Below are 16,899 nucleotides of genomic sequence, written 5' to 3'. Positions count from 1 at the left end.
CGAACAAAAAACGGGACAGGTATTGCGCCAGGTCATGAGACCTTCAGGCGATAGCTGTGGATGTCCTGGTAACACCGTGGGTGTAACAGTCGGTGTATGTGTTCCCTCCTCTGCTTCTCATAACCAAGGTATTGAGAATTATAAGACATAGAGGAGTATGAACTATACTCGTGACTCCGGATTGGCCAAGAGGGACTTGGTACCCGGAACTTCAAGAGATGCTCACAGAGGACTAAGGGCCTGGGGAGCTAAGAAGGGACTTGCTTCAGCAGGTACCATGTCTATTCCAAGACTTACCGCGGCTGCGTTTGACGGCATGGCGGTTGAATGCCGGATCCTGAAGGAAAAAGGCATTCCATAAGAGGTCATACCTACCCTGGTCAAAGCCAGGAAGGAGGTGATCGCACAACGTCATCACCACATGTGGTGAAAATATGTTGCGTGGGTGAGGCCAGGAAGGCCCCACGAAGAAAATTCAACTAGGTCGATTTCTACACTTCCTGAAAACAGGAGTGTTTTGAGCCTAAAATTGGGGTTCTTTAAGGTTTTAAGTTTCGGCCCTGTAGAATTTCTTCCGAAAAGAATTGACTTCAGTTCCTGAAGTCCAGATTGTCAAGGGAGTATTGCATATACACCCCTTTTTGTGCCTCTAGTGGCACCGTGGGATCTCAACATAGTGTTGGGATTCCTTAAAATCATATTGGTTTGAACCGCTCAAATCTGTGGATTTGAAATATATCACATGGAAAGTGAACATGCTGTTGACCAATATCTCACATGGACAGTGACCATGCTGTTGGTCCTGGCCTCGGCCAGGCGTTTGTCAGAATGGGCGGCTTTGTCTTGCAAAAGCCCATATTTAATTTTCCATTCGGACAGGGCAGAACTGGGACTCGTCTCCAGTTTTCTTCCTAAGGGGGTGTCAGGTTTTTCACCTGAAACAACCTATTATGGTGCCTGCGGCTTCTAGGGACTTGGAGGACTCCAAGTTACTAGACGTTGTCAGGACCCTAAAAATATATATATATATATATATATATATATATATAGTTTAGGACGGCTGGAGTCAGAAAGTCTGACTTGCTGTTTATATTGTATGGCACCCAACAAGATGGGTGCTCCTGCGTCTAAACAGACGATTGCACGTTGGATCTGTAGCACAATCCAACTTGCACATTCTGTGGCAGGCGTGCCACAGCCTAAATCTGTAAAGGCCCACTCCACTAGGAAAGTGGGCGCATCTTGGGCGGCTGCCCAAGGGGTCTCGGCATTACAACTTTGCCGAGCAGCTACGTGGTCAGGGGAGAACACGTTTGTAAAATTTTACAAATTTGATACTCTGGCTAAGGAGGACCTGGAGTTCTCTCATTCGGTGCTGCAGAGTCATCCGCACTCTCCCGCCCGTTTGGGAGCTTTGGTATAATCCCCATGGTCCTGACGGAGTCCCCAGCATCCACTAGGACGTTAGAGAAAATAAGAATTTACTTACCGATAATTCTATTTCTCGTAGTCCGTAGTGGATGCTGGGCGCCCATCCCAAGTGCGGTTTGTCTGCAATGCTTGTACATAGTTATTGTTACAAAAATCGGGTTATTCTTGTTGTGAGCCATCTTTTCAGAGGCTACTTCGTTTTGTTATCATACTGTTAACTGGGTTCAGATCACAAGTGGTACGGTGTGATTGGTGTGGCTGGTATGAGTCTTACCCGGGATTCAAGATCCTTCCTTATTGTGTACGCTCGTCCGGGCACAGTACCTGGCTGAGGCTTGGAGGGGGGTCGTGGGGGGAGGAGCCAGTGCACACCATGTGACCTAAAAGCTTTTTTGGATGTGCCCTGTCTCCTGCGGAGCCCGCTGTCCCCATGGTCCTGACGGAGTCCCCAGCATCCACTACGGACTACGAGAAATAGAATTATCGGTAAGTAAATTCTTATTATTAAATAACACCTGACGCACCAAGTCCCCTCAGGTTATAGAATATAGGAATAGCAAGTTGAGTGAAAGACACGAGATGGACACCACTCAGCTATCAATGCACACACAAATAATCACAGTTTGTACAATGCAGAGGTTATTACAGACAATAATACTGCACTGGACTAGCTTACACAGCTATATAGTCAATAGATATAACACTACACAGTAAGAAACTGGATGTATATCACAGGGTAATTGTACTATAAACCCCTGACTAAATGCACTCTTTCTTACTAACACTGACTAAAAAGGCAGGTAGAATACTTAAGTGTCATGTAAAGGCACAGCGCTGACAACCAGGCGGCTTTACATAGGAGGATTTGCCCAAGCAGTCCCAGAAACAGTGAGCTGAGGAGTAATGGCGCCGCAGACACTGACAGGGAGTGAGGAAAAGACAGAGATACAGCTACAGGGCGGGAACACTTGCTGGAAATGGTGCCCTGGGGATGGGGGAGGGGCTTCAGGTCTAAGCCTTATTCCCCTTGCTGGCAAAACCACCGGGTACTGTGGGCGATATTAAAATTGGTTTTAAGAGAAAACCTGACCTGCGCCCATGCCCTGGTGATCTAGTGGGATCGCCTGTATCCACAGTGTCCACCACCAGCGCGCGCGGCCCGCCTCCCACTGACCGCGCTGGATTGCGATAAAGACCGGGTCCCGCGAGCGGGACACACTTACCACCTCCCGAAACGCGGCCACGCGATCCCGGAGAGCCCCAGCCGTGTGTGTCTAACATGAAGAAAACCGAAGCCTCCGCTGTAGGTACCCGGCAACCAGGGCTCGTGGAGTGTACAGCGCCGCTGGGGAGAGCTGGAGCTGCAGCAGTGAATGTCACAAGACATTTACCACCGCTGCTGCCCTTGAAGTCTTCACTTTTTACCTCATAAAAAGCTTTTCTCAGGGCTGCTTGGAGCAGCCCCTCTTTTAAGTGCCTGCTTACTGCAGCACCAACTGACAAACTGAGCTCCTGTGCTGGGAGGCGGGGTGATATAGGAGGCGGCGCTGTGCATTCTGGGAACAGTCAAAGCTTTGAGCCTGTTGGTGCCTCGGATCAAGATCCTCTACACCCCATTGTCCAGACTTGTGGAGCCCAGTGTACCCCGCAGCAGAAAATATAAAGATGATATTTATAAGTCATAAATATCTTCTCTGTATTATTCTATTCATTTTTATTGTCAAAATTCCATAATGTACTGGAGTATGACAGTTGAGGCTCTGCCTCCTCTGCCTATCCTGACTGCACGTCACTGACAGACAGTAGATCTGCTCAACTGCAGTGCTGATCATTTTTTCACAAATTACAAACCAAGCTTCAAACAGTAAGAATTCTCTAGCTTAGAATTCCCTAGCTTTCTATGTAAGGGCAGATAGCTCAATGAGTAGAGTGACTTACTGCAATGCCACAGTCAATGGGTTTGTATCCCTGGTATGTCAGCATCTTGAAATGTAATAAAGGACAGTGTGACTGAATAACAAAGACCTCTCAAGTTAAGTTCATGAATGTTGTATAGGTACTGTATTAGCAACAGAAGGGATGGGGAAAGACACAGGGGTGGTCAGGAGATGCTGACCACCCCAAAAAGGGTGGAAGCTACAAGTGAAAGTACTTAAAACAGATAATTGACAAGTGCTGCCAACAGAGCACCCTACCCTACAGCACCGTGTGCGGTGGCACACTTTACATACCTAGTTACGGCCCTGGAATTGTGATCAGTAGTGTTGTGATCTACAGACACACATGAATCCAGCCGTAGAACTAAAGCAATCTTGTGAGCGGGCCACATATTTGGCAATAGAACTAGAATTAGGAATTTGCCTGCATCCAAATCAGCACACACAATTTCCCTGCAAAGCATATCCCATCCCCTATATAAGGTGATTCAGTAGCTGTCATCCTTTGTCAGATTATTGTGCTCCCTATACGTTAAGCCACCAACTCCTAATGTTTGATCTATGGGTATCCACTGCAGTTATGAAGTGCACATTATAATTGTCCGGCTGGGTTTATGGTGTTTTTGAGAGGCCAAGAGGAATATGACACCTATTTTACAGTTGTCAGATGAAGAAATCTGTAGACTGGAGACGGGAAAATTAAGAGATGAGAGTATCCATACTGCCCCTCCTCTCTGGCAGCACAGTAGACTTTGGCTTTGTGCCAACCAGTAGATTATGGCTTTGTCCCAGAGCCTACTGTGCAAGCGCAGGTCTCCGGGATCATGGTGCCTGCCCCATTTTCCGGCTGTCTTCTCTACTGCACATACACAAATCACTGGGAAAATGGCCAATGCGTTATTTTCCCAGCAATTTCTGCCGCTCTGCAGAATCGTCCGACTTGGGACTCCAGAGAGGTCAGTATAATTATATGGGTGCAGGGTGTGAGGTATGGGGGCCCCCTGGACAACGCACACCCTGCACCCATTATAGATATGCCAAAGACTGGAGACCTGGAGATGATAAATGACTGTACTTTCAAAATAACACTTTGGCTGAGTGTAAGCTCCCAGTTTAAGCTACAAGCATTATCATCCAGCCAACGTAGCTGTTTGATTCAGTAAATATAAAATATAAAGCAGAATTAAAACATTGGCCAACTATTTGCGGCATTGACGTGGCGTCCGACTCAGAATCAGGACCTGTCTGTGCAAAATATATATATATATATATATGACCCTGCATAAACAATATGATATTTGTAACTATATGAAGCTATTTGTACTTTGTAAAAAAAAAACAATTATTGATCAGATCTACTGTATGTACTGTGCAGCCACACATCTAATCCCTTGAGGCCACACACTACATACAGCAGCGAGGTGCGGTGAAGTCAACGGTTGGTAAGGCACTGGCTAGTATCCGAGCCAGATTTACCCACATCTATGATTTGGTGGTGAGTTTTGACCATAAAAATTAGTAGAATAACACAAAGATTATATGAATAACGAGTTTTATTGTAAGAACTTACCCTTGTTAAAACTCTTTCTGCGAGGTACACTGGGCTCCACAAGTCTGGACAATGGGGTGTAGAGTAGGATCTTGATCCGAGGCACCAACAGGCTCAAAGCTTTGACTGTTCCCAGAATACACAGCGCCGCCTCCTATATCACCCCGCCTCCCAGCACAGGAGCTCAGTTTGTCAGTTGGTGCTGCAGTAAGCAGGCACTTAACAGAGGGGCTGCTCCAAGCAGCCCTGAGAAAAGCTTTTTATGAGGTAAAAAGTGAAGACTTCAAGGGCAGCAGCGGTGGTAAATGTCTTGTGACATTCACTGCTGCAGCTCCAGCTCTCCCCAGCAGCGCTGTACACTCCTGAGCCCTGGTTGCCGGGTACCTACAGCGGAGGCTTCGGTTTTCTTCATGTTAGACACACACGGCTGGGGCTCTCCGGGATCGCGTGGCCGCGTTTCGGGAGGTGGTAAAGAGTACAAAGTTGCAATCTAATGATCTCTTTTTAAGGATACCATTTGAACACCACTATAGGCTGCTAGGTGAGCAAGCCCAGGTGGTGAAACGTACGTCCTAATTACGGCCCAATGCACGGTCTCCTCACTGCAGGAGGAGCCGTGATCAGCAGCAGCAGTTTCTAGCAATCGAGCGGCTTGGATCAACTAACCGCGGCTAGCAGCGGGGGAGACGTGATCAGCAGTAGCAGCTCAAAACGATCGAGCGGCTTGGATTAACGGACCGCTGCCAGAGCTGTGACGTATAGCGATCTGCACTCCAGATACAACAATCCGGTACTCCCCATACCCTTTCTCCTCCCCCTCTTTTATTTCACGGACGGACATTTGGTCTCCGGTGGCGCATCCGGACCCTGCAAGGCTAATTAGCATCAGGGTCCGCCTAACACCACATACGGCTTCTCAAGTGCCACCCGGTTTTTCTTCTTTCACGGCACAGCCCACGATCCTACTCTCATCTGTCCTCCGCTCTCCTGATGAGGTCAGACAGCAGATGGGATCAGTGAACTGGAGTGCCTACTATCCCTTTTTTCTTCAGCTCTTACCTGCTAGGTATTTTTAAACACATTTTCTATTTCTCCCAATAGGTACATGTCTCTTTGAAAGATATGGCAATGAGCAAGGTGCAACAAAGGTGGACACACCAATATTTGTATTAATTAGCCAGTGCTCATAAGGTTATATAATGAAACTAGCCTTTATTAATTGAGGAGCAATTCAGATGTGGGTAATTGCAGTTAAAATTTAAACTCTGCTCTAAAAAACAAAAGTTTTATTGATTTCATTTTTTCATTAAGCTGAGAGCAGAAATGTAACCTTTATTCTGTAATACTTCCCCTTTCATTTTCGGCCTCTGGCTCTGGCCCAAGTGGCGCATTTGGACCCTGCAAGGCTTGCTAGCATCAGGGCCCATCTAACACCACGACGGGGTCTTCAGCCAATGTGCCTCTCTTTCTCATCTCCACGGCACAGTCGACGGTCCCACTCTCATCTTTCCTCCGCTCTTGGATGAGGTCAGACAGCAGATGGGATCAGTTGACTAGAGTGTCCACACTTTGTTTTTTCCTTTCCCCCCCCCCCTTTTTTTGTTATATTACAATACAATTTTTGTCTATATGTAGTCATGAGTCTCCAGAATATGGACAATCATTAAGGAGTACAGGATTTGTGATGTATAACCCTCCCTTTCAATGTGATTATGTGCTGATCAAACTGTGACTAGAATCTGGCTTTAATAATAGATACTCATTTATGCACCAACACCTGTTCCATACAATTGTGATACAATATACAGGTTGAGTATCCCATATCCAAATATTCCGAAATACGGAATATTCCGAAATACGGACTTTTTTTTAGTGAGAGTGAGACAGTGAAACCTTTGTTTTTTGATGGCTCAATGTACACAAACTTTGTTTAATACACAAAGTTATTAAAAATATTGTATTCAATGACCTTCAGGCTGTGTGTATAAGGTGTATATGAAACATAAATGAATTGTGTGAATGTAGACACACTTTGTTTAATGCACAAAGTTAAAAAAAATATTGGCTACAATGACCTTCAGGCTGTGTGTTTAAGGTGTATATGTAACATAAATGCATTCTGTGCTTAGATTTATGTCCCAACACCATGATATCTCATTATGGTATGCAATTATTCCAAAATACGGAAAAATCCCATATCCAAAATACCTCTGGTCCCAAGCATTTTGGATAAGGGATACTCAACCTGTATAACAGGTTCATGTTTAAAGAAGTCAGATTGCAACTTTGTACTCTTTATTCACCACACAGTTATGGATAGCATTACTGCTTTTCTCTATGAGAAAGTATTAGTTTTTTATATACAAGTTGATTGAATTGTGGGGAGAAGCTGATCCAAAGAAGTTTTCTAGTATTATTTATACCGCTTGATCAAATCCAGACACACACAACTGGTCTGAAAAATTTCTAATGTGATATTAAATACCCAAGAGGTATTGAATTTTCTGAGCATATGAGAGTCAAAAATATCACTACTGCTGCTTACCTGATTAGTCTGATAGATAACTATCACTGTATTCTTTAATTTTTGGACAATTACATCATTATACAATAAACGATTGTAATTGCTCTTATTCACAGATTTTTACCACTGTTTAAAAGGGGATTCATTAATTATAGCATACCCCCTTTATAATTTTTAGTCAAGTAAGGAGTAATAAAAGTTAAGTTTTAATAAGAACACATTTTTCATAAATTCATATATATTATTTAAAAGAGTGCTCCTAACAAAGGAATTTCTTTCTTTTGGTGAGATGTGGGTTCTTCTACATCCACCAAATTTATGTGTATTTGGTACATTATTCCTAGGAGCACCTCCAACGTTAGAATAGTTGCCCATGGGGGCCTAAATCTTTTTTTGTTTAGTTGGTTATCAGTATTTAGTCAATTAATTATATTTAGTCTGGTGCAGGATAAGTTTTGCTTTGTCGTCTTTGTCCCAGAGCCTACTGTGCAAGCGCAGGTCTCCGGGATCATGGTGCCTGCCCCACTTTCCGGCTGTCTTCTCTACTGCACATACACAAATCACTGGGAAAATGGCCAATGCGTTATTTTCCCAGCAATTTCTGCCGCTCTGCAGAATCGTCCGACTTGGGACTCCAGAGAGGTCAGTATAATTATATGGGTGCAGGGTGTGAGGTATGGGGCCCCCTGGACAACGCACACCCTGCACCCATTATAGATATGCCAAAGACTGGAGACCTGGAGATGATAAATGACTGTACTTTCAAAATAACACATTGGCTGAGTGTAAGCTCCCAGTTTAAGCTACAAGCATTATGTTCCAGCCAACGTAGCTGTTTGATTCAGTAAATATAAAATATAAAGCAGAATTAAAACATTGGCCAACTATTTGCGGCATTGACGTGGCGTCCGACTCACAATCAGGACCTGTCTGTGCAAAATATATATATATATAGAGGTTGGAAATATCTATCATTCAATCTTAAATGCATTACCCACTACGGTATCTGTAACCTATAGCTGTCACATCTATCAGCACGGACTTACTTAAACCAATGTCATTAATGATGAGGCCACAAAGCCCCATGCCAGTCAGGAAACGGAAGGTGAGGTAAAGGGAGAAGTTAGGAGAGAAGGCAGCTGCTGTTCCCATCAAAGCCACTTTCAAAGCACAACAGAGGAGCACTGTCCGACGTCCAAACCTGCAAAGTATTAAAAAATTTATTTAGAGTTACTGTAGATGCAATTAGCATGTAAAGTAAAATGCGCCAGGAAAAAAAGCATTTTCCTACCTATTTAGAGTTGACCATAAACGCAAAACCAACCAACTCTGCATAGAAAATGTGCCTCCCTCTCCCTGTAATTAACAGTAGCAGATGTGCCTAGAATGCAACAGGAGGTGTGGCTTTACTGCGCGCACTAAAGATGCTCAAAAACACAGTACACAATTCATACACATTACAGCCAGTGGCCGGAAAGTCACATGGAGCATTCTAAATGCAAATCGAACAAGACACGAATACTACAATTGTATTTGTTTTCCATGCTAATAAACATAGCAGCTATCTCTATCCCACACAGAGTAAGAAACATGCTTTCACTTTTATAAATGAGTGTTCAATACAGTGTAATCCTGCTATTAAATTACAGTCATATGGCAGATTTTACATAGGGACATCAATGCTGAAGCCCCTTCAGTATAATCTGCCACCCCCGGTGACTGCTTAGCAGTGGCTTCCTTTAGAAAGCCCTCCATGCTAATCGCATGCTGGACAGGTAGTCCTAGGGAGAGGTGTTTCATCCCCCTGGGCTGCCAGTGGTGACTTCAATAACAGAGAGCGCTTCCCATGGTAAGCCACTTCCCTCTATCACTGCAGCCCTACCCAGATTTTAGGGAGAAGGGTGGCAGGGCTGATGGGCTGACTTTATTATTCGGTAAAGGCTTTCAAATAAATAATGAAGAATACAGCTCTAATGTATGGACCTAGGGCTCAACTGATTATTAAGTCACTATTATTTTGTGGCATTTATGTATCTACAAAGACATTACTAAATCCTGTTAGGGAACTCCAGCACTTTTGGTGTGAGACCCCTAGAGCCCTCGAGGGTCTTCACCAATAGCAACCCCCCGCTGTTCCCTTAGTGCTTGATATGCACACCGGTACTTAGGGAGCCACTCCAGCAGTGGGGGTTCACACAATAGGCTGGAGACCACAGCACAATGGACTGGGGAGTAACGGTGTATTATAAACACATGGGAGCACAGAGGGTGAGGTCAGAGCTGGGTCAGAATCTCATCCAGGGCAGATAATGCTCTGTAATGGTGACTAGCAGGCACTGAGTAGATGGTATGCAGGCACTAAGCAGATGGAATGTAGGCACTGAATAAGTTGTATATTTTGCAGGCTGAGCACAAGTACACTGGGAAGGAAGATAAAATGGTTAACACACTCAGCTGGAGGCGGGTGAAGACAGGGCAGGAACAGGACACAGACAGGCAGGAAATTCAGCAGAGTATCCACAGAACCAGCAAGGCTAACGGACATGGACCAGTGGTTAATATAACAAGGCACAAACTATAACCGGCACTGGAATCTGGGCTGGCTGACTTTTATCAACATTACTAGCCAGTGAGGGAGAGCCAGCCTGGGAGTGTTTTATAATTGTAGACTCCGTGCAGCTGCAGCGCTGCACGTATGATTACAGTGTCCCTGGTTGCTTAAGATCTGCAGTGGGACACTTGGCAGAAGTGCTTTGATGTCTCGGTCACCAAGCAACAACCGGGACCTAGCAGGGAGATGGGCTGCATTGGCGTCTCTTAACACTTCCTTAGTTAGGAAACCACTTAATAGTCCTACCAGTTGCCTTACCGAATGCAAACATTTATTTGTAAGTAAAGCAAAAGAGCAAGCAACTGGGCAAAACCATGTTGCACTGTAGGGGGGCAGATGTAATGTGAAAACAGATTTAGATTTTGGTGGGGTGTGTTCAAACTGAAATGTATTAACCAACCAGCCCCGTTCTAGCCACATAACACCCATCCTCTACTCCCTTCACTGGCTGCCTGTACGATGGCGAATCATCTTCAAGATTGGTTTACTGAGTTTCAAAGCATTACATGACCAAGGCCCAAGGTACCTGAAACAACTTCAGACCCCATACTGCCCCACTCGATTACTGCGATCTGTAGATGAAGGACTTTTAGCAGTACCTAGAATCTACCGTAATTCATCTGGGGGTCGAGCTTTTAGTCATGCGGCTCCGACTCTATGGAACTCACTTCCCCGCACAGTGCGAGAGGCCCCAACTATAGAATCCTTCAAAAGTAGACTCAAGACTTTTCTGTTTACTCAAGCATTTCCATAATGTCCCTTTTAGTATCTTCATGCTTCTGTATTTTATGAAAATGTACTTCATTATTTTCTGTACTATATTATGCTATGTATCTGTTAAGCGCCTTGAGTCCTATTGGAGAAAGAGCGCTATATAAATAAAATTATTATTATTATTATTATTATTAAATTGCAGTGTAAACATAAAGCTGTCTAACACTTGTGGCCTACATGCAAATGCAGCCAGTATTTAACCATCACAGAATTTATAATATATCCGCTCCCCTTGTATGGCAACATAGTTTGTAGCACAAAGTTACTGTAGTTATTTGCTTTTCTGGTTTACTGACAATCATGAATCAGGCACTTTTTATTTTAAATGCAATTGTTTTTTTTACTAAACATAATGAAGATATGATATTCAAGTGGAATCATGTAAACATATTGGGGGTCATTCCGAGTTGATTGCTAGCTGCCGTTGTTCGCAGCACAGCGATCAGGCTAAAAATTGGCATTTCTGCGCATGCGTATGGGCCGCAGTGCGCACGCACAAAGTACTTTCACAAAAAACTATGCAGTTTTACACAAGGTCGTGCAACGCTTTTCAGTCGCTCTGCTGATCGGTGAGTGATTGACAGGAAGTCGGTGTTTCTGGGTGGTAACTGAGCGTTTTACGGGAGTGTGCTAAAAAACGCAGGCGTGTCAGGTAAAAACGCAGGCGTGCCTGAGGAAATGGGGGAGTGGCTGGCCGAACGCAGGGCGTGTTTGTGACGTCAAAGCAGGAACTAAACAGACTGGAATGATCGCAAGGTAGGAGTAGGTTTGGAGCTGCTCAGAAACGGCATGAAAATTTTTCCGAGCAGTTCTGCTAACCTTTCGTTCGCACTTCTGCTATGCTAAGATACACTCCCAGAGGGCGGCGGCTTAGCGTTTGCACTGCTGCTAAAAGCAGTTAGCGAGCGATCAACTCGGAATGAGGGCCAATGCCTTATCTTACATTTAAGCTTCTAATTTTCCACATATTTTACAATGTTGTGTCCATTTTTTCTTCTTATGCTGAGTAAAAATTGGTTTCGATACTAAAAAGAGTATAAAATATATTTTACTTAAATATTTTTTACAGATTTTTCTTTTAGATAGAATCCACAGTCCATTTTAAAAGTGTATTCAATGATCCAGCCTGAATAGTAAAGGAATAGTGATATGACCTATTGGTGGAAACTTGGAATGATCTCAATATTGGTGGAACCTTGGGGTGATACTAATATGGTGACATCAGATGTGAAAGTTACTATTAAGCCACACAGCTGTCCTTAGCCAGAGTTGTTGGATTACTGGTAACAGCAGGTAATGTTGAAACTGGAGAGCTCCATATTGCTTCCATTAGGGAGGCTTAGATCCCTAACCAAGATGGTGGCCAACCATATTTCTCGACATGCACTGCTAGAGTGTCCCAATGGGAGCTCAGTAAGACCCTGTGATTACTGCATTCCATGACGTCTTCAGAAATGCTATTCCTTGTATCCTGCACCGACAGAGTCACCGACTGGTGACCTGTATATTCTGCTCAAGAGGAAGCCATGAGATGAGGAATGGGTCAGAGAGGGTGACGCTGCTGAGAGTAATGCCTACACCACTATCACAGGTAAGAGTGTGCTGCTCTGGCAGTACCAGTTGTGGGCTGGGGCCAGGAGAGAGTGCTGCTGTGGGCACATACAGTGGGGTGTCGGAGTTACCCTTAGTGTATAGCTGGTGATAGTGACATACACTGCAGCTCTTGTGCCCAGGATGATTAGTATGCCATAGATGCTCTATTCATCATCCATTCTAACTGGTATGTTGAAGGGCACAGCTGGCATTTGGCTTATGTCATTTCTGTCAGTAGTAAAGATCTTTTCAAAGTTCTCTGTGACATGATTCAGGAGCAGCTGCCCTGCTTGTGTCGGTCTTCCTAATTGTTTTCATAAAAACCTCATTATATAGGATGTTCTGGCATCATACCCCTTCACACTATACATCCATAAGGTACACTGTACATTCGCTGGGATAAAACACTTCCACATACTGTAGGACCGTCTGTGGCAGCTCCATGTAGCATACTTGCTAGGTGGCCATACATCTTGTGATTTGGGATACACTTGGCATATTTGCAGTAGGAAACAGGATAACTAAAGATGTGCTGATAAAACACTAGTTAAACTTACATTGTCAAGCAAACATCTTAAAAACTACTACTGTGTGGGCACAATGTGTAAGGGGAACTGCTATGGTGTGGGTATAATGGGAAAGGGGCACCAATACTGTGTGGCAATAATGTGTAAGTAGCACTACTACTGTGGGCATAATGTGTAAGGAGCTCTACTACTGTGGGCATAATGTGTAAAGGATGCTACTGTGTGGCATAATGTGAAAGGGGCACTATTATGGTGTGGCAATAATGTGAAAGGGGCACTATTACTGTGGCAATAATGTGTAAGTAGCACTACTACTGTGGGCATAATGTGTAAAGGATGCTACTGTGTGGCATAATGTGAAAGGGGCACTATTACGGTGTGGCAATAATGTGAAAGGGGCACTATTACTGTGGCAATAATGTGTAAGTAGCACTACTACTGTGGGCATAATGTGTAAGGAGCTCTACTACTGTGGGCATAATGTGCAAAGGATGCTACTGTGTGGCATAATGTGAAAGGGGCACTATTACGGTGTGGCAATAATGTGAAAGGGGCACTATTACTGTGGCAATAATGTGTAAGTTGCACTACTACTGTGGGCATAATGTGTAAGGAGCTCTACTACTGTGGGCATAATGTGTAAGGGATACTACTGTGTGGCATAATGTGAAAGGGGCACTACTACTGTGTGGCCATAATGTGTAAGTAGCACTACTACTGTGGGCATAATGTGTAAAGAGCTCTACTACTGTAGGTAGAATGTGTAAGGGATTACTACTGTGTGGCATAATGTGTATACGGGGTACTACTGTGTCGGGTGACATTAATAAGAGTCACTACTGTGTAGCGTAATTTGAATTGGTACTATTGCGTAGCCTTGCCCCTTCCCCACAAGACCACACCCATTTTTGGCACTCTTCCTCCTTCACCTCATTATCGAGGTGAAGCAGGAAGGGACATCGACAAGATCAATTAACAGCTTGTCTGCTGAAGTGGGGAAGTGAAAACTCCCCCCTCCGGCGATGCTCAACTGAGCACACAGCGCATCAGCTTAACGCTGATGCGTTGTGTCTGCCTGCTCGGACGGCTCTGCAGGATCTCGCTACTCACACTTGCTGCAGTCCGGATCCTGCATCCTCCACAGCCAGGGACAGCTGTGGCGTGTGCAGCTACAGGGCTTTGCACCTACAGCTGTCGAAATTGATAGCTGCAGGTGTCAGAATGTATATCGGTGTACTACCTTATAGATAGCAGTGCAGATATGCGCCTCTGTCATGTACCACGTACCGGCACATTCATACATGGGAGAGAAGTGGTATGGCTCACATAACATGTGTGCTTATACTGCTTCTCCCCCATAACAACAGATAATACATTTACCCCATAAACTTATAAGATCTGACAATGGTGTAGACTATTTCATCAGAAGTGTGGAATTCTTCCTAAATAAATACGCATTTGAACATCAATTGACCATCGATTACACTCCAGGAAAATCGGTGTAAATAAGCAAACTACACATCAGTGGAAAAAGCCAGATGTTTGCTGAAGGATGCATGCCTAAACAAGCCATTTTTAGTGGAAGCAATGTTCACAGCAGTTTAGCTGAAAAGTTATTCTCCCATAGTTGTCCTAAATGACAAAACACCAACAGAAGCATGGTTCAGAAGAAAACCAAATGGAAAGCATCTCAGAACATTTGGAAGTACTGCCTATGTACACAACCAAAAGACAGAAGACGCAAGATGAATTCAAAGTCCATGAAGTGTATCATTCTTGGTTAATACCATAAAGGTAAAGGCTAGAGATTATGGCATCTAAGTACCAGGAAGCTTGCAAAGTCAAGAGCTATCATATTTAAAGAAACAGGGCAAATAAAAAATTTGAATCTGAAATGCAGTACAAGTACAGATGTGTCCTTCTACAACTAGCCTCAATACGCCATTTATCACAAGATGTCTCGCATGAATTAGTCATCAGGTCCTATACAACTCTGCTAACATTTGGCATCTTTTTATGCATTTTATACCGGGTATGCACGGCGCGATGCAGGAAATGCCCGCAATTGACTATTCGATGTGGCCGGAGCCCGGGACCACCGATATAGTCAGTGTTGGGCTGCCTGCAAGTCTATTTTTCCTTGCAATACCAATCCCGTAGGACCACGCATCGGCATTGCAAGCAGTTTCCACACAGTGCTATATGCACTATATTTTCTTTCAATATGGACTGTATAGTCTGTATCGGAAGAAATATTGCACCGTGTGTAGGCCCCTTTAGTTGCAACACGTTGCAACTAGGATGCACAAAGAGACTGTGTTGATTAAATTGGGATGTAGTCAGGATCCCAGCGGATGGAATTCTGGGGGTCAGAATTCCGATGCCAGGATCCTGACCGCTAGAATGCCGGCAGTACCGCCACAGCTATTCCCACTCTTGCGTGTCCACGACAGCCATGGAGTGAGAATAGAACCTGTGGCGAGTGCATCAAGCCACCGAGACCACAGCATGGCGAGTGCAGCGAGCCCGCAAGGGGCTTCTTTATGCTCGCCCCCCTGCCGGCGTTCCGGCGGTGTGGATCCCCACGTCTGTATTCTGACTGCCGGGATTCTGAGCACCGGGATCCCATACCCAACCCATATAAATTGATATATGACACTTGTATATTGTGTGTGACTGTGTCCGTGTACAGAGCGCAATGGAACATGTATTGGAAAAAAGCTGCAGCTTCTACATTGTTGTATAACTTTATGTGCAGATTCAGAGACTCAGTCACACACAGAAATTCAAGTGTCATATCAAATTAATAAGCACAGTCTCTTCTTGTGTCCTAGTCACATTTTTAGCAAAAAAGATGCTCCACACTAGAGTCTCAAAAACCCAGTTTTTGGAGAGTTTACCGCATTTCCATATGTACCAATGTCCGGAATGCTGGAGGGTAATGTCATCTTTAGCTGTTGTTACCCAATAGAAGCGTATGGACTTCTTTCTGCATTCTTCCCTGAGAGGATCCCTCCCAGCACCCCCTGCGGCTGCAGCATCACTCTGTGCATGCACAAAAGGGCTCCCGGGTCCTAAACACAGAAGTCCAGTGATCATTTTGGGGGAGCTGTCCTTTGCGATACTAATCGCATTTGTAAGTACTTATGCGATTAGTATGTACACGATAAGTGGTAAATGTACCACATTGCGGATGTGATGCTTAGTACATCCAGTCCACAATGAGGAATTTGCAAACATTGTGTTCAGTGAGCCTCAAGACATCCAGAAACCAAAGACAAGAGCCAACTGGTGTGAGTGGAAGTCCAAAATAGGCAAAGAGACTTTCATATTTTGAGTGTCACAAGTGTGGAAGACATATACCACTGTGAAAGTGACAGCAGTGCTAAGTTAGTGTAAAAAGGGACTGTTGATATAGTCTGTGCAGTGGGAGGAGTCTTGCTAATGTCACTTCCAATAAAAGTGGACTAGATCCATTTGAATTGTTGTTCTGGCTTGCTAACCCTTAACATTTTACTGGTTTCTACTGAAAGAGACAGCATTATGCTAAAGCAGCTATCAGCAATTTGTATAATGGCAGCCATTCTAGATGTATTTCAAGCTATTTTTTATAGGTTTATAAGTAATGCTGACATTTATATGATATATGCATGAGACCCTTAGCCCTAGCAACCTGTATAAGAAATATGCACTCCAACATATTGGTAATGGTCAAGGATCAGCTCAGATGCATATATGGGTTATAAATCCTACCTACCCCTTTAAGAGTTTATTAAGTGAATTTTTGTACTTGCATAAATGAAACTTATTGATAAAAGAAATATGGTAAGAAGCAGTAGCTAGTTAAAAAATGATAACCTTTTTGGTCAACAACTCCCTATATGTATATGGTAGCTTGTTAGGTTAATAAGCCTAAAATAATTCACACCTGCAGATCAAAGGAGTTTTTTGGC

At 44.1% G+C, this 16,899-nt stretch overlaps 1 protein-coding gene across 1 annotated transcript in view; it reads right to left on the bottom strand.

The window, feature by feature from the left end:
* The window catches only part of LOC134969114 (solute carrier family 22 member 6-B-like), a 248,678-nt gene that overhangs the window by 185,331 nt on the left and 46,448 nt on the right, over positions 1-16,899 (bottom strand). Inside the window, exon 3 of the mRNA XM_063944834.1 lies at positions 8,488-8,642. Within this exon, the coding sequence (XP_063800904.1) occupies positions 8,488-8,642 (155 nt within the window). The remainder of the gene's footprint in view (positions 1-8,487; positions 8,643-16,899) is intronic.

The sequence above is a fragment of the Pseudophryne corroboree genome, chromosome 11 (genome assembly GCF_028390025.1).
Source record: "Pseudophryne corroboree isolate aPseCor3 chromosome 11, aPseCor3.hap2, whole genome shotgun sequence".
NCBI lineage: Eukaryota > Metazoa > Chordata > Amphibia > Anura > Myobatrachidae > Pseudophryne > Pseudophryne corroboree.
This window is presented reverse-complemented; position numbering and strand designations above follow the sequence as displayed.